Here is a 19,285-nt window from a genome sequence, read left to right on the forward strand (position 1 = left end):
CTAAAAGAGATTAGAAACACTAGAATTAGAATTAAAGACTAAGGAAAATTATAAACCAGTTATTGCACACTTTCCCATTTCCCAACAAATTCTTAGTCTGTAGAGTTGTAAAGTGACTGCAATTTTATGCTATACATATAAACTGAAAACAAATTGGAACAATTTTCTGAAAATATTCTTTTACATCACCTGAGCACCAGCTTACATTAATATCAAGGGAACAAACAGAGTTTCATTTGACAAACAAGAGGACAAAAGAGGCAATGAGTCTTAGCATCAACTCTCTGGTTTTGGAGATGATGGTATAATAGGGCAAGAGAAGTTTCAGGGTCAGGATGCATGACACTTGGATTTTGGCCCCAACTCTGCCATTAATAAGCTTCCAACCTTGGAAAGGTCATTTAACTTCTCTGGGGCCCATTTTCCTCACCTGGGAAATGTATTCTTAAGCCTTCTAATATTGATAACAAATCCTATCTCAAGAGAATTTCTCAAATAAATCTCTATTTCAGCATAACTTGTTTACAGATATTTATGCACATATATACACACGTTCCATTAACACAATAATTGATGATATTTATAGAAGGCACCTTTCAGCCCTGTTCTCCCATGTGTTTTAAAATGAGAAAGCTAAGGTTCAGACCATTTGACTATAACTATGAACTTAATCATAAACAGTTCCCCAAAGTGAAAATAGTCTAAGGCTCTTAAACTTGATAGGCAATGTAGTTTTAAAGGCTCAAGTCTTTGACTCGCATAAGTGAATTTCTTTCTTAGTTCCCCACTGCACTGGCTTCATCAGGGAAGCTTAGAAGTGCCAGCACTGCTACCTGATTAGCACTACCAAACGTTGTCTGAGCTGGGGATGAGAAGACAAAAGGAAAACCATCCTCCTCCCTACTACCCACTCCCCCGCATCCCCATGAGATTTCAGAAAGACCACCCATGTGATCTACTACTGTAACTCCTCTCTCCCCAAGGTCATCACCTAGAGAGGGGGGGTGCACTGTGGGGAATCAGTTATTTGGTAGGTAGGTTTGCCACTTTTAAAAACCTTCCAATTTTCTGGCAACATTTTTAAGATTAGGGAAAATCCTGAATTGCCACTATCCCTTAAAAAGAATAACTGGCATCAAGTGGCAGTGCTGGGCAGCAGCTGCCCTCCCCCTGCAGTCTAGTGCTGACCTGCCCCGCCGCAGGCAGCTGAGCTGACACAATCACACCTTGTTTGAGTGTGAAGGTCATCTAGCCCAACCTACCCACTCTACAGAAAATACACTCATTCTAGAAATATTCTCATTCTAGAGGCCACTATTTGTGCAAGGTCGATAAATGAGCTCTCTGGTGGCAGCCAGGTGAGCATAAAAGAGTAGCATCCTACAAGTGGAAAGTTTACAGGAGACCAACATGCATACACTGGGAGACAAAAAAGGCATGGATGGGAAATAAACTGAAATATTGCAGCCAGTTTTTTCTGCCAGGTAATGCCCCTAGTGAGAGATGTTCCTGCCAAAAGGTTTTAGCTTTCTTGTGCATCTAATGGAGCCTAACACACATAAACCGTATGTAATGCAGAATTTTAACAGACTTTCAAGAGTTATTTTGCCTTTTACACAAGATAAACTCCACTCATTATTTGCAATTGCCAAAAGGTGGAAGCAACCTAAGTGGCCATCAACAGGTGAATGGTTGAGCAAAATGTGGTACAGACGTACAATGGAATATTATTCAGCTGTGAAAGGAATGAAGCTCCAATAGATGCAACAACATGGATGCACCTTGAAGACATCATGTTGAGTGAAATAAGCCAGACGTGAAAGGACAAATATTGTATGAGCTCACTGATAGGAAATAATTAGAATATGCAAACTCATAGTCAGAGACTAGAATACAAGTTACCAGGATCTGGGTAAGGGTAGGGGATGGGGAATTAATGCCTAATTGCTAGAAGTTGTTTGGAGTGATGGAAAAGCTTTGACAATGGAGGTACAACTTTGTGCACCGAATTGTCTATCTAAGAGTGGATAAAATGGGAAATTTTAGGTTATATATATATTCCCAAAATAAAAATAAAAACCCCATAGAATTGGTACAACACAAAGAGGGAAACTTAATGTAAACTAGGGACTATCCTTAACAGTATAATCATGACAATATTGTTTCATCAGTTGTAACAAAGATACCACACTAATGCAAAGGGTTAATTGTAGGGAAACTGGGAGAAAGGGAGGCAGGGGCATAAGTGAGTACGCTGTACTTTCTGCATGAGTTTTCTGTAAACTACAACTGCTCTAATAAAAAAACAAAATTAATGTAAAAAGATCAATTCTGTTGTACCCTCACTGCTCAGGTCACGGATTCATACACTAAACCATAATTTCTCCAGGCAACAAGGCTCAGTAAAGCAGAGCAATTTTTCCACAAAGACTTCCCATCTTAGGAGGAGGCTTGGGTTGTGTTAGCAGAAAGGCTTGGGTTCAAATCCTGACCCTATCACTGCTTGCTGTGTGGGACCCTGAACAAGTTATTTGGCTGCTTCAAAGGCTCAGTGTCTCAATCTGGAAAAGAGTAGTAGGAATAATAATTAACCCCATAGGGTTGCTGTGAGGACTTGACAAGATAATTCATGCCAAGTGAATATTCAACACAGCACTTAGCTTGGTGATACTGGCTTTTTTAAAAAACGTTATTTCCTGGTCTGATATTACAGTTCCCTAACCTTACATGCAAACTTACAAAGCTCTTTTTGCAATCCTACTATATTTAACATAAACCTATAATCCCATTCAAATGCATAGGTAAGTGCAGTTAAACTGTATTAAAAGTATAAGGAGGGAAGCAGATTTGGCCCAACGGATAGGGCAGGGAATCTGCCTACCACATGGGAGGTCCAAGGTTCAAACCCAGGGCCTCCTGACCCGTGTGATGAACTGACCCACGCACAGTGCTGATGCGCACAAAGAGTGCCCTGCCATGCAGGGGTGTCCCCCGCATAGGGGAGCCCCACGCACAAGGAGTGCGCCCCGTTAGGAGAGCCGCCCCGCACGAAAAAAGTGCAGCTGCCCAGGAATGGTGCTGCACACACGGAGAGCTGACGCAGCAAGATGACGCCACAAAGAGACACAGATTCCGGGTGCAGTTGACAAGAATACACGCGGACACAGAAGATCACACAGCGAATGGACGCAGAGAGCAGACAACTGGGGGGAGGGTGGCAGGGAAGGGGTGAGAAATAAATAAAAAAATAAAATAAATCTTAAAAAAAAAAATGTATAAGGAAAAGGGCTTTACCCTTGGAAAAACAGCCTGGGGAAATTGTGCTTCTTTCACACATGGGCATCTGGCAGCAGATGACTTGCTTAATCCACCCTCATCTTAGAACAATGATATGATCTCCACGAAGTCCTGATTAGTCCCTCCCTCTCATCTCTGGTTGCACTTCTTTTTCACATACTGCTCCTCCACAAATCTTCTATGTGCCTCAGCTTGATCACACATCCACACCCACCCAGTAAATGACTATTGCCCAACAGCTGTGTGCCAGACACTGTGCAACCTGCTGACAAACAAGTGAGCCAAAACCAACAGAGGTCCCTGTCCTCACAGACTTCCTGATTAGTGGGCAAGACTGTGGCTCTAATCAAATAGTCATATAAATACAGCAAAATTACAACTGGGAGGACCGCATGCAAGGGGCTGTCCGTGGTGGCAGGACTGCAGAGCACCAGGCATGTAGTCCAAGACCATCTGGTGCAGGGATCAGTCTTTGGGGTTGGAATCCCAGCTCTGTCATTAGCTGCATAACCTTAGGCGTCTCTGGCTCTCTCTGGGACTCAGTGCCTTCATCTGTAAAATGCAAATAATGCCCAGCTAATGTGACTACTCTATGAGATCATGCAATAGTCTGCTCAGGGTCTGGTACTCAATAAATAAGAGCCACTGCTATTGTCGATACTATTATCATTATCACAAATATATTCGAGACCTGGACCAAACAAAAATCGATAGATGGTCTGGCCCTAGAAGACCAAATGCCAGGATTTGCTATATTCAAAGGCAATTCAAGAGAATTCTATTCAAGGTATACCTTTCAGAGCAGAGGGGGAGACTCTAATAGAGTTCTAATCAGGTAGTATTCATTTTAAAAATCGCTTGGAGATTATTAGTCTAAAAATACTTGTAACTGGAAAAAAGGATCAGAATAAAGAACTGGCTGGTTTTAGCAAGGGTTCCTTTGTCAAAGCTCTTTTATGTCATCTCGATGGGACACTGATGTAACCTATTAGGAGCCCAAAAGAGGAAAGCAGGAAAGCAGCCATCTCTAGTGGAAAAAAGACCCATAAGTCTAACAGCTGGGGGTGGCAGCCTGTCAACCTGAGGAAAGTTAATGTCAAGAACAGACGCGGCAGTCTCTCACTGTTATTTTTGCATGATTATTCCCAGGTGTTGGTGCACGCTGAGCAGTAGCCTGGCTATTTATCACACGAGAGAGCCTAAGAGCATGGGAGAGGGGGAAGAAGGGGGGGAGAGGGGGAAGAAGGGGGGTGGAGGGAGGCGGGGAAGGAAAGGTTATTTACACAGATAGCAGCACTTAGTGTGTGTAATCAGAGGGCTGGGGGGTGGAATCTACAGAGATTCTGGCAATATTTTCTCTGTTCCCCTTATTTCAAGGGCTTCCTGAGTGCTGATTAGCAGAGAAGGCTCCAAAGCTGGAGTGTTGTTTGTGGCAGCTTTTCATCATTCGAGCATTTGACTGTGTCAGTCAGTGATGTACCTGGAAACTGACAGCAAATGGGGAAGGCTCTCCAGGGCAGGGCTGGTTAGTGCTCTGGCAAGCACTTCTGCTCCACCAGGGCCCAACAAAGAGGCGCTGGGGGCCTCTGATGAGTGAGACAGCTAGTGTGGCAGGCAGGGGGAGAAGGGGAAAACCCAGTGTGGAGACAGGCAAGCTTCAATGAACAGAGATTCCCTCCCACGTCCTGGTGTCATGTCTGCATCGCTGACAGGGGAGCTTACCGGGGGTTTCTTCCATCTGTCGCCACAAATCTCCATACCCGTCCTCTTAACCCCTCAAACCTGGGACTTTCAGCTTGCCAACCATCAGGGCGAGCACGATGTTTTATTTTTCTCAGAGTCAATATTTTTACATTCTAGGAGCACGATGGCACTATTACTTAATGCTCACGTTTTCTCCATATCCTGGTATTTGGCAGTTTTATGAGATTGTCTACAGCCACCTCTTTAATTTAAAAAGCATTAGACAGAGACTGCACAACAGTGGAGGGAAATCACAGCTCTTCAAAGGTGACCACTGCTGTACTCTCTTACTGTGCATTTTAACCACCATTTCTGCCTGACGTCATTGCTTCACTAGCAAAGCAGGAGATGCTTTAAAACCTGTTTCTGCAAGCACTGATCTTTTCTCCAGGATTAACTGTCAAGGTTGAAATTCCATCCATGACAGACAAACCTGGAACAGCCATTTTTCAGTCATTTTTAATTCTGTCTTTCATAAATGTGGTTGAGACTTTTCCTTTCAAAACTTGATCAAAGCTGTTTATGTTTTACAGCTTGCTGTGTGGAAAAAACATAGACAAATTCTTACATGCACCATAGCTATTGTCTCCTTTAATTCTCACAACATCCCCATTTTATAGAGGCCGGAAATGAAAATCTCAGAGATGGCAATTTATCCAAGGGGCTGATTTCAAAGCCCATGGGCCTTCTTGTAAAAAATAGTAACAATAACATCAGCAGCTACCGACAATAACATCAGCAGCTATCTGTAAAACAGGTATTTTACAGATGAGAAACGGGAAACTTGGGAAAAGTAAAGTAACTTAAAGGTCACCTAAGGACAGTGGCTGAGCCAGAATATGAGCCCACAATGGTCTAACACCAAAAGCAAACACTTCAAAATGTAAGATAGAACAAGAGCTGGAAAGAAACCTTCCTCCAGAGGTCATTTTTGGCCCTTTTCCGAATGCTGGAAGTCACACAACTGAATCACCTTTTTTGTACAGAGCTAGGTTGCAATAGTGCTTCTCAGCACTCCCAAGCAGAACAATCCCTTCAGAAACCTCACTTAAAAACCTCACTGAAACCAAAGCTCACGTTCTGTTTTCATGGTTGTTTTTGTTTAAAATCATCCAATTCTAAGAGCTACAACCATGCACAGGAGAATTATATCACTATTTCCGTTTTCTCATTCCCAGTTGTGAAGGCCAGAAAAAGTATCTTGGAAAGTACTATTAATGGTTTAGCTGCCGACCTGGTAGGTCTCAGCCAGGGAATGGACTGGGGCTCTGGCCCCCGAGGCCAGCAGGCCAGGCAGATGCTCCCATTCCCAGCAGGGATCCCAAGTCAAGCTGAAATCTCAGAATCGCAACCTGGGGGCTCTATGGTGCTGTTTGAGGGGTCACTGGCTATTAGCACATCACCCCTTACGTGGCCCAACGTGCAGGTCACAAAGTAAAGGCCCACATGGTCAACCACAGGGGTAAGACATGCTCTACTTTATTCTCTAGTGGTGACAGTTTTCAAAGTGAAAGAGAAGGGTATTGTATATGTATGTAAAACTCGAAAGTTATTAAACAATTGACTCTTAAACCTTTTCATTATTTTGAACCCGAACCAAATTCTCTCCTAGCAAACCCTCAACTGTACAGAGTTCCATAGCAAAGTGACCTCTGGCAGAGTGGAAGTGGACCTAGGCATGGAGGCACTGAAGACACTTTCCACCAGACCACATCAGTTGTCAAAACACTTAGCCTCAACTATGTTCTTTGGGGGGAAGAAAAAAACCTGTCCTACCACTGACCCACAGATACTTAAGCTGTTTTAAAAGTGCCATTGTGTAATTTCACAACTTCTCTAATAAACAATACATATTTTTTAAAATGTGCTGCTAATGTCTTTCACTGCTCAAGGACTTGGTGTGCTTTAAATAGTAGCAGTAAATGATAAGTGTTTTCATATCTTGCTCATAAGCATTCTCAGATTTCCTCTCTTCCTGCCTATTCCAAAGTCACTTAAAACACAAAAATAAATCACAATAAAAAGAGACAATAGTAAAGACATTTTATAAAGCCTGTCTTATTGGGTGAATCCTTCTCACCAGTGCCTTTACTTTGTACAAAGCTGAATTCCAGGAAAGCTCCATGCAAATCCCATTCTATCAGTTAAATCTTTTTCCCAACCCCTTAACATAAGAGAAGCTCTGGAGTAAACTCAGGATTTTTAACACTGGATTTTGCTCTAGCATGTGATGCACCTACATCAATGAATAAATCAACTTCAAAACATCTTGAACAATGCATGAATTTTAGTAAATACTGGCCATAAATATACTGTCTTTGAATAACCTCTAATTTCTCCTAGTGGGGTAAGAGAAAGGTTAGAGGTCATTCACCCTTACCCTTCTGGACACAGACACGATTTCAAAGGGGAGAAAGTAGAGGAAAGGAACGAAATCTCGATTGGCAAAAATAATTGTATCCCCATTCCTCTCAACTAAAAGCAGTTCCTTTCTTTCCCTTATTTTAAGGAATCTTCACTTGCAACAACCTAAAAGGAGCATTTTCGATGAAAATTTCTGACTTTTGAATTATAAACACAATACACGCTGGCTACAACAAATTAAGTGATAAGGAAGTGCCCGGGTCATACTTTGTTAGAACTAGATGGTGCCTGAGAAAGGGTCAAAATCCTGCTTTTCAAAAGAATCAGAGGCCAGCCACAGAAGGGGAAAATTTTTACTCACTGCCTACGTACCATGCTTTTCCTCTCTGCAAAGATTGCTCACATAAATCCATCATATTTCTAATGAGGCTCAGCATGTATGTCTTGCCCCTCTTCCCTCCACACTGCTGAATACAGATCTAAAATACTGACCAATCTCAAATAAATGAAATTTTTGAAATTTTAAATTCATAGCAAATCACAACATACACCTTAGTATAATATCACAGAGATGGAATGATGCATTAAAGAGAGTTAAAAAAAAAAACCATAGAGCTCTTATAGTCATCAAAATACCAATTTTCAAGGACACTTTAAAGGCACATTCATTTTTATATAGCTCTACAGAGAGGCAGAGGTGGGTTTTCTCATCTAATTTTTTAAACTGAGGAAAGTGAAGTTTTAAGAGGTACGTTAGTTTGTCAAAACCCTAGATGCTCCCAGTGAGGTGTGCCATGCCTTCTATCAAATTCTGTACCATAATCCAAACTTTAAAAAGTTTCTTCCTGCAGAGCCCCACAAAAAAGAGCTGCTCACGGGTCCAGAATTCTATTTTCCCTCCTAAGAACATAGCAGAGTTTAAAAGCCAGTAAGTGGATACTCTCCAGAGAAAACCTCTCTTGTAACAGATTCTGTGCATCCCTCCAGAAATTTTATCCACACGAAAACAGGTAGAGGGGATCACATTCATTTTATAAAATTTATGAATTTTAACATGAACATTACTAGTTTTGTAAGTTTTTTAACTTTTAAAAAAAATACATTTTAAGCATTCCACTTTAAAATAAAAGTAAACCAAAGCTACTACAGAAGAAATGAGGCACATAATCAAAAACAATTATTTCAACCACTTATTCAGAGATCCTGAAATCCACAAGTGCATCAAAGATGGTGTAAGGGTCTCGTGTAGGTGACAGGGATCCTGTTTTGACCCCACAGCCTTCTCCTCCCCCTTATAAGGGTTGCTGTTTAAAGCCGCCTCACTGTTGGAGAAGTCATTCCCTCATCCAACAAATTTCCACCGAGATCCTACTATGTGCCAGGCATTGCTTCAGGACCCTATAGGCCCCCGAGGTTGGCAGAAGCTGAAGAGTGGCCACAGGGCAGTGAGTGGTCAGAGGCGAGATGGTCAGTTAAGCCCGGGGCATTGTGGGAGCACAAGGGGGTGGGGCGGGGAGTGTTCAGAGATGGAGTTTAAGGGTGGGTAAGACTTAGCCTGGGGAAGGGTCCAGAGGTGCCCGCACAGCTGAGCCATTCTGGAAGTCACATTCTGTTAACCGACTCAGAGCTTTGGGGCCCGGGAGAATGGGGAGAGATGAGGCCAGAGAGACAGGCAACTCACAAAGATCCCAGGCCAGGCTGAGAGCTGTGAAATTAGAAGTGGGCACTAAGGATTTTCAAGGAGGGTGTGGGCAGATGAGACTTTTCTGTGTGGAAAAAATCACACCAGCAGCTGTGGGAAGAACAGGGGAGGGGGGCGAGATTGGAGGCAGGAAGACTGGTTAGGACGCCACTGCAGTCCTCCAAGGAAGAGATGGCAGTTATGGTGGGGGCGGGGAGGAGGGGCCAACTCAGGCAGGGAAATCAGGGCTAGAGAGAGGTCACTGGCATAGAAAAGTAATGAAGCCAGTGGAGAGGATGTGATGACCAGGGAAAAAGTGAAGAGTATGAAGAAAAAGACACAGAGCTCCACAGGCCCACACTCTCCATGAGGCGGCAGGACAGGAACAAGAGCAGAGCGGCTGGTGAGGTCACAGCAAACCGGGAGGGAATGCGGGTGACAGAAACCCAAGGAGAAAGGAACCCCAGGATAGTGTTACACCGCAGAGAAGCGGGGGATGCGCTCCTACCGCTCCTGAGGATTTGGCCAGAGTCTTTGCCTACCCTGCACCTATCAGAAGAGCAGGGCTTCTGTATTTTTTATGACTGTTGATTCCCAACATATCTCTTTAATTTCACCCTAATAGCTGTCAGGAGCCTCCATAGTGTGCCTTCTACACCTCCCTAGAACCTTGTTTCAATGCAGGCAAAGCAATGACAATTCAATGCCACAGCTGCGGTCACACGATCTTTTGTGTGCCAATGGCTCGCAAGAAAATTATGAGGCCCTCACGGCAGGAGACTATAGCACAAAACCAACAGACATACAGGATATGCTTTTGCAAACTCCCTCCATCTGATGCTGCCCCCTCTCAGAACAACGTCCTGACAAGTTGAAAGCACCTTTCAAGAATCAATGTCAGACACTGAACTGAAATAAACTGCTCCTTCCCTTCCTTCTCTTGCATCATTTAAAATGACCTTGTTCCCTGTGTTGCTGTTTCCACCCTACAAATGCGATTTCCCTCCCTGTGAACCCCTTCCCTTTCCAGTATTGGAACAATAAGCCTTACAGAGGAAGAAATATCAAGGGCAGTTTACCCTGCCTTGGGTTTCTCTTAGTCCTAGTCTATCTCTGAAGTTGACAAACTCATGCGTGTACCAGCAAATCTGTTTTTTGTACAGCACACAAGCTAAAAATGTTTAATACAGATGGTTTTTTTTTACGACTGATTTGACAATAGCACACACTAACTGAACTCCAATTAAGTGAAATATCACTCCCCCCAAAGAGAATGCCATTTTTCTCATTAGCAGACATTTATGGCAAAAAATTTTACTCAATTATTACCATTAGAATTAAAATTTCACCAATTAAAAAAATCAGTGGAAATTAATTTTTCTAAGTACCCAGATAATATCACTGATTTGGCCTCTCTCTGGGCAGGCAAATCCTAAAATATGCACTATCAGCCCTTTATAAAATAAGCTTGCCAATATCTGGTCTAAGTTGACAGGAAATCCTATATTTTCAATAGCTCATTTAGGTTTGCCCTTGGACTTTAACATACTTGGGGGGGGGGGCGGGAAGAGGTCAAGAGTGTTTTGGAAAATGGCAGGAAGTTAAGGGGGAAAGAAGGTAAAAGGTGGGGAGAAAGTTTATGGAATAAGTGGGGAGCAGATGTGGCTCAAGCAGTTGACTTCCTGCTACTCACATAGGAGGCCCTAGGTTCAGTTAAGGCCTCCTAAAACAAAGACAAAACAACAAGCAATCAAATGAAAAAGGCAACTCAGGGAAGCTGAGGTGACTCAATTGTTGGGCCCAGTTTCCCACTTACAAGGTCCAGGGTTCAATCCCCAGACCAGTTACCTCAAAAAGAAAAAAAAAAAAGGCATGCAGATCCATTTCTGAATAAGAGGGAAAAAAAAAAATTTAATGTATCTACTACTTCTAAGATCTCCTGATAAAACCCAGGAGTCATGACCCAGAAGAGAGACCTGAGGTGCCATATTTAGATTCAAGGAATATTAATCTAAAAGTTTTTGATCATGACAGCCATTGTACTAGGCACTAATACAATGATAACCAACACAGACAATATCCCTGCTTTGATAAAACTTTCAAAAAAGTGAACTTAAAAACAAACAAACAAAAAGCAAAAAACTACACTTCTGTGTTCATACAGGAATAGAGGACATTTAAACATTCTATGTAACTGCAATGTGTTCTGGATAGCATTTGAAATCTTGAAAACTAGAATATTTTATCTCAATTCCGCCCCCCCCCCAGAGAATGAATTAGATGGTACAATTATCGTTCTCAAACACATCTTGTTGGAGACTAGAAATGAATCAGGAAATCCCAGAAATCTGGAGGTATTTTCCATTCAAAAATCTAGTCATGGGTGGGGCAACTACGACCATCAATCCTCAGAGTTCCTTCTCACACAGTATGACAGGTGGGTTGACGTCATATGCCAAACATCCCATTAAAAATCTGAGCTGGGTAATACAGTGTAATAGGTAAGAGTGCAGGTCTCCCTGTTTTAATCTCGGATGGTTTACTTGCTAACTATATAATCTTGAACAATTTATGAACATTTCTGGGCCTCAGTTTCCTCACCTCTAAAGTGAAGATCATAGTATTACCTACTTGTATTTAATGTAATAAATACATTATATGAGCAGATCCATAGAAAGCCCATCATATGGTAAGAGTTGAACATATGTTAGCATTGGTAGGCCCTAGCACACACTGTTTTCCAACCTCAATAGTCATGTTTACAGGGTTTTAACTTTCCTCGTGGCTAACCCCACATACTAAAACAAAAACATGTTATTATGGCCTCTAAAAACCAGAGGATAGCTTAATGAAAGAGTTCAAAATATCTGGGGGATGGATTTATAAATGAATATTTACACTTTTGTAAGCGTGTAGATAATAAGATCTTATTGGGGAGGAACAATTATTTTTCCTCTTCCCAAAGCTGGTGTCCTAGAAGGAATCCTAGCTAAAGTATGACACTGGGGGAAGCAGGTATAGCTCAGTGGTTTGAGCACCTGTTTCCCATGTACGCAGTCCCAGGTTCAATCCCCTTACCTCCTTAAAAGAGAATGACACTATGTTCTTCCAGTGTCAGCATCCATAAAATGGAGTTAAGAATACTTGCCCTCGCTATTTCACATGAGAATTCATCAAGAATCAAATGAAACATACCCTGTGAAAATGGTCCCAAAAGAATACACAAATGTAAACAAAAAGGAATATTATTATCCATTCCTGCTGGCACAGTCACTAACTTACTTCATTTATCCTTTAAGGCTGCAAAAGAATAAGAATGGGATTAGGGACCACACTATCTTAGCATCCAGATTTCCAGATGGTTTGTTTATATATGTGTGTCTTATTTAAAAACAGATTTTAGATGGCTCTAACAAATTATTAAGACTAATTTTGGAGTCAAGTTATTAAGACTAATTTTGAATCACATGCCTATTCAAATAATGCACACCACAATGAGAGATGAGCTCCAAAAGAAACATGGGACCACAACTTTTATAATGGATACAATAACCTAAGATTTCTAACCAATTAAACAAGAATTTGTGTGTGATGTGGCCAAAGAAAAGGAGATGATGGGTGACATATTCTATATAGTAATAATAAACTGTAAGTACCCTGTGGGTGAGGGAGCTTCCCATAATTATAAGAATATGTATTCTATTATTCTCTCCCTTAATGTTACAAAAGTTTCAGTTATTGGAGAAACACCTGCAAACAGTTTTAGCAATAGACAAAGCTAAATTTAAATCAAACCGATTTGAATCAGAATTTAAATCAGTCAAGAAGAACCAGCATCTTTATAAAATTTAAGAATACATACTTCTTGGCAAGTGAATGTGGCTCAGCTGATAGAGCATCCGCCTACCATATGGGAGGGTCCAAGGTTCAATACCCAGGGCCTCCTGACCCATGTGGTGAGCTGGCCAACAGGCAGTGCTGATATGCGCAAGGAGTGCCATGACACAGGGGTGTCCCCGTGTAGGGGAGCCCCACGCACAAGGAGTGCGACCCGTAAGGAGAGCCGCCCAGCGCGAAAAAAGTGCAGCATGCCCAGGAGCAGCACTGCACACATGGAGAGCTGACACAGCAAGATGACGCAGCAAAAGAAACACAGATTCCCTGTGCCGCTGACAAGAATACAAGCAGACACAGAAGAATACACAGCAAATGGACACAGAGAGCAAACAACTGGAGGGGAGGGGGGAGGCATAGGCAGGGAAGGGGAGAGAAATAAAAAACAAATCTTAAAAAAAAAAAAGAGAGACAGCGTTTACCAGTGCACTGAGGGTGCAAGCAGACACAGTAGAACACACGGAGAGTGGACACACAGAGAGCAGCCGGGGGGAGGGGGCGGATAAATAAATAGATCTTAAAAAAAAAAAAGAATACATACTTCTTATTGCCGTAATTGTAATATACTTCATAAAACTATAATTACTTATTTTTTCTAAAGAAAATGTTATTTAAAGATGTAAAAAATCTTGTTAAATATTCCAATTATTTTTATCTTCTAATATTATCATCCAGGACTTACATATACATACATATTTTATATAATCAAAACCATACTCAATACCTCTTAAGGCAACTTTTTCATATTTTACAGCTACATTAGGAACTCTACTGCAGTTGCTTTCTGTATCAAAACCTAAGGAAGCACCCATTCGAATCACTGAGAGACTATCTTCTTGAAGTTCATCGTGAATGTTTTTCCACAGTGCATTAAAATCTAACAACAAGAACCAAAACAACTTATATCTAAATTGGTTTAATTTTAATGAAGGTATTTACCCAACCACAAATCATTTTTAGTTAAGCACTTTTGTTGATTTGTTAATACTTATCAATAAACATTTATTCCTTGACTATGGGGCTTGTTTTCATTACATCCCCAAATTTACTAGGGGAAAAGGAGAGCTTACGTCAAGGGCAACTCTTAGGCAATTAAGGAATAAAATTGGCATTTAAGAATGGAGGACACAAGTGAGAAACTAAACTGGAGAAAATATCTGGTTTTACATATATAAAATATCTAATAGTATATAAAGAGCTCACCTATCAAGCAAGCCTTTGTCTTAAGCAACAATTTTTATATCTTTACTAATAACTCTGAAGCACTCTGAGCATTATGTGACTACTATTTTGTTTTGTTTTGGGGTAGCTTGGACAGAAAATGCATTCTCCTGCATTCTTGTATTGAGAAGCTCTGGGAACTCTTTTAACTACAACTTTGTTAACAAAACATCCCATTCCCAAACAGCGCCTCGTAACATAATTTTATTCTGAAGAGAGGTCATATATATTGATAAAATACGTATATTTGGACACATCTTAAAACTATATAAACTTCTCTAAAAGCATTTTGATTTTTTTAAACTTTTTGAAAAAAAAAACCCAGATACTTTAAAATCACTGACAAATAATTCTGATTTAACCACTTCTTTGAAATCTAATATTTCACCTAAACAATTAAGCAAAAATTAATTAATTAATTACTCTTCGCAAGAAAGCTTTGAGGGGCAATGGGGTCTCATTGCCCAAGGATAAGCAAAATTACAGAATGAAACTGAAAAAAATGACCTTAGAAATTATTTAAATTCCTCCTCCCCCCTTTTTTTTTTCTTCCAGTTTTAGATGGGAAAAGTTAGCTCAAGGTCAAAGGAGTTTTGGCAGAATAAGGGTCCAAGACTCAGTGGAGATTCTCAACCAAGGCCCATTGTGTGTGAGCCATGGCAAGCTAGTTTCTTCACTGCAGTGACCAGCAGTTCCAGGTAGATAGGGATTCTGGTGTGTCGTGGCCAGCAAAGTGTGCCCACTATGGACAGTGAAGGAGGACAATAGAGAGGACTTCTGTGGCTGTTACCTCTTCCTCCTGTAAAACCTTCTTGCTTTCTCTTGCCCTTCTATAAAGAGGTGTCATACCTTGTTGCATGAGTTCAAAACATCCTGTGACTGAACAGTTACCACAGTCTCACAGTTCTAGATGGTCTATCCCTGCCATGTCACAATCTGAGTACAGGCCCACATTCTGAGAACTTCCTTCCCAGCAACCTCTTCTCTTCTTTCAGAGTGCCATGGCGCCAAGGCAGAGACACTTGATGTTGGAGTGGTGAGTGGTGAAGGAAAAACTGTGACCTGCCATCCCAACCTGTACATCTTCCCACCAAGAGCAGGTAATTTTTCTCTGCCTCACACTCTTCAAATGCCTTGTTAGGGAACAAAAAAATTCTCCTTCACAGGCGTTAGAAACTCTAATATTTTGTCAAAGAGAAATGAAAAATAAACCTAATCTAAGCTGTCATGGAATCATGAAATGCCTCTGGCAGTTCTATCCAAGTATGTAGACATGTACGGACTCTTTGAAGAAATGAAACTGCAGTTTATCAAGTGTGATTTATAAGCAACACTGATTTAGCTGGGAGATAACACTGCTGTCTAATCATTAGTAGTCAGACAACAGCCATGTGAACACATCAATTATGGGCCACTGCCAAAAGCCCTTGAGATCTTGGAGATTAACAGCCAATCCTCTGTTTTACAAGCGCACATCAAAAAGAATATTAATAAGAGGAGGGGCAATGTGAGAGCTTGTCAGAGTAAGTCAGCCACTAAAACAAGGCATTTTTTCCCCTCTCTTCTCTGTTGAATTGGCCCAAGAAAGAAGCTGGCATCAGCTACAAAGTGCAATGCTGCCAATTTCTTGGAAAATGTTTTTCACTAACATATGGGAACTTGTAAGGGTCTGCAAAATTGCAATTTGGTGAATAAAGGCAGGCAATCCTTCTCCACATCCCTTTTTGAATGCTGGAATGTAATAAACGAGAATTATTTTTAAATTAATGTACATGGTGGACGTCCATTTTTTTTCCCTCTGCACCAGCAATCAGAAGTTCTGTAAAACCTCACACATACCCATTTCTAATACTTCTTCCACCCACCATAATTTAATACATTCAAGAAAAACTAGGACTAATCTGCACATTAATGAGTTCCTTCAAATTAGCATGGTTCTATCCAATGTAGAGCAAAAATCAAAATGTGCAGTTTCTGCCTTTAATTACTTAAATTCCTTCTTTCCAACTATATCAGGAAAAGAGATCTAAGTCCCACTGATATTTCTTCAATTAGAATTAAACCAACTCTCACAAGCCATACATACAAGCTTTTGCAGAGAGAGATGCCACGGGCACAGCATTCGTTTCAGTTATATCAGTATTTAACATAAGCACCAGTGAGGATTGGCTTATTTTTTTAAGTGATCAGATTAAACCAAACAGCTGGCAACTCACCGTGTAGTGGGTTCCAGCAGGCTCTCTGATATATGCACATAAGCCACACTACAAAATGCGTGCCCTGGGAAGGTTTGTCTGCATTTACATTTGTAGAATACTTTATATTTACAAAGTGTTTTCCTATTATTTCATTTGCTGTTCATCATTTCAAAATCAGCATGGGTTGCTGGGAATAAACATATGAGGAAGAAAAAGCACGGGTTCCCTTTGCTTCTCCGTAGTTGAGCTGTTTGGCCCCTAAGCAAGTCACTCAATTCAAGGACTTGCTGACAAACAATTGTTAAATCAGAGATTGTTTACCTGGGGTTCAAAGACTTTGTGAAGTCTGAGACACCCTTTAATTAGAGAAGCAAAGATTTGTATGTTTATACATCTCAGCACTTTTTTTCCCCTGGAGAGCATGTTCATAGATGTTCAATAAAATCCTAACTGACCGGGGGTAACTCCTTAAGGGCAAGAGACAGTGGCTCTTTTTCATTATAGTGCCCACTCAATAAACGTTTACTAAATTAAAGGCACTGCATTTCATTGTAAATCTCAGCTTCTTCACCTATATAATTGGAGCAATAACATGTACTCAGATGACCTTGGAAGGCTGTCATAAAACCCAATCAGGACATGGCTTTTGAAGTCCTTAAACGGAGTTTAAACTAAAGGGTTATTCAAATTCAACACACATTCCTTGAGCAGCTAGATGCCAGGCATTGTACAAAGATTAAAAATTACTGATTGTATTTTTCATATTAGAAAGGAGGTAGCCTTCTCAGGAAACAATTTACCTGAGGAACTTACGGTGGGGGAAGGGCAAAGTCTCTGAAAGCACATCTCAAAAGAACACTATACCCAGAGGCTTTGTTAACGCTGTCAGATTTTTCATTAATGGTCATCATCATCTTTTGATATATCTGACTATGAGATTCTTTTTCTCTACCACCTTCCCAGCAAAAGCCCTCTTTATGTCAAGACACACAACTTTGTAGAAACAGAAAGAACCACATCCTGCCACGACTGTCCAACACAGCTACAGCTGCTCTGTTAGAACTCGTTTAGGAGAAACACTTTTTCACAAAAACACATATGGTTTCCATCTATTAAATGTATACTGGCAAGGGCATTTTTTAGACAAATATATTTTAATACTATGTTGAGTTTAATGGGCAACTTCAAGGTAAAATTAAACCATTGTTCTTTTTAATAACAGTTATGACTATTAATGACATAAGGTTGTGATCATTTTATTATTTACCATAAGTCAGAATGATCTGTTCTCCAACTAACACAAATTTCAGCAGGGATAAAGGGGTTGAATTCATCCCTCAGTTTCTGAGATCATATTATACTCCAAGTATCTGGGCTGGCATTTTCTGCAAATTAAGTAGTTATTTGATTTAAACAACTCTCTCAAGGTCACACCTATGCTCTAAATTATAATAGGCACTTCTGTCTTATTTAAATATTTTTTTAAGAGTAGCTTTCCATTTTAGCCCTGAGGGTTTTGTGGGTAACAAAGAAATCATCAGACAAAAATCTGCCAGCAAACAGGATGCCATTGCAATCTGTTATTCTGACAGGGCATAACTCTCTGGGTAAAGTGTCTTTATCTTTCGTCTTATAAAATATAACAGACATGCTTTACCAGACCTGGGAAAGCAGGTGCAGTATAACCGATTATATAGCTAACAGTGCATTAAAAAAATTGTTTAAAAGCCATATAAATGCAAGACAGAAGAAAATCCAGATGATTCCCAGCCATGTTTTTACCTGTGATCTCTAGTTGGAATACAAAAGATTTAGACCCAATGTGTCCAAACTTAAGGCCGTCTTCTGCTCTACAATACTACTAAAAGTGAATTCAGGGAAGCAGATATGGCTCAAGTGACAGGGCTTCCATCTACCATATGGAAGAACCTGGTTTTGATCCCTGGGGCCCCCTGGTGAAAAAGAAGAGAAAGCATGCCTGTGTGGCAAGCCAGTGCCCGCATGGCGAGCCCAGTTCCCTCATGGTGAGCTGAGTGCCCACGCAAGTGCCCACCTGGCAAGCCAAGTGCTCAGGCAGCACGGCGAGCTGAGTGCCCACATGGTGAGCCAGTGCCTGCACAAGTGAGTCACACAGCAAGATGATGATGCAACAAAAGAAAGATGAAGGAGAAAGAGTCACAGTGAAGTGCAGCAGAAACCAGAAACTGAGGTGGCGCAGCTGACAGGGAACCTCTCTCCACATCAGAGGTCCCCAGGATCAAATCCCAGTGAATCCAAGGAGGAAAAAAATGAGAAAAGGAGACAAAAAGAGAAATAAGATACAGAAGATCACACAGCAAACGGACACAGACAGCAAAAACAGCAGGGTGGGGAAAGGAGGGAGAGGGAAAGGGGAGGGAATGGGGAGGGGAAGGAGAGGGGAAGGGGAAATAAACCTTTAAAAAATTAAATAAAGTGAATTAATTTCAATATTCACTGAGAATTTCCTAGTATCAGGCACAGTGCTAGATGCTGGGGCAATAAAAATAAGCAATCCATGTCCTCAAGGATCTCAGGATAGCAGGGGAAATATGCATTCACAGATAATAGCAATCAAACAGATGTAGATAAAAAAACACTAGTCTCCACTGCCATAAGAGCTCAGCAAAGAGGGGAGCAGATGTGGGCCAAGTGGTTGAGCACCTGCCTCCCATATAGGAGGTTCCTGGGTTCAGTTCCAAGTGCCTCCTGAAAAGAAAAGTAAAACAAAAACAACAACAACTCAGCGAAGCTGATGTGGCTCAGTGATTGAACGCCAGCTTCCCACATATGAGGTCCTGGGTTCAATCCCCAGACTCCATTACCGCAAACGTAAGAAAAAAAAAGAACTCAGGGAATTACAACTCTT

General features: G+C 41.1%; 1 protein-coding gene across 6 annotated transcripts in view; it reads right to left on the minus strand.

Annotated features, from left to right (window-relative positions):
- ZNF608 (zinc finger protein 608) overlaps positions 1-19,285 on the minus strand; it is a 110,655-nt gene that overhangs the window by 63,883 nt on the left and 27,487 nt on the right. The window contains exon 1 of one of the 6 annotated variants that reach the window (XM_058277955.2): positions 8,728-8,809. The exons of the other annotated variants lie outside the window; for them this stretch is intronic. Within the exon in view, the coding sequence (XP_058133938.1) occupies positions 8,728-8,742 (15 nt within the window). The 5' untranslated portion in view covers positions 8,743-8,809. Of the gene's footprint in view, positions 1-8,727; positions 8,810-19,285 lie in introns of those variants that run through there. 6 annotated transcript variants of the gene reach the window in all.

Source organism: Dasypus novemcinctus, chromosome 2 (assembly GCF_030445035.2).
Source record: "Dasypus novemcinctus isolate mDasNov1 chromosome 2, mDasNov1.1.hap2, whole genome shotgun sequence".
Taxonomy (NCBI): domain Eukaryota; kingdom Metazoa; phylum Chordata; class Mammalia; order Cingulata; family Dasypodidae; genus Dasypus; species Dasypus novemcinctus.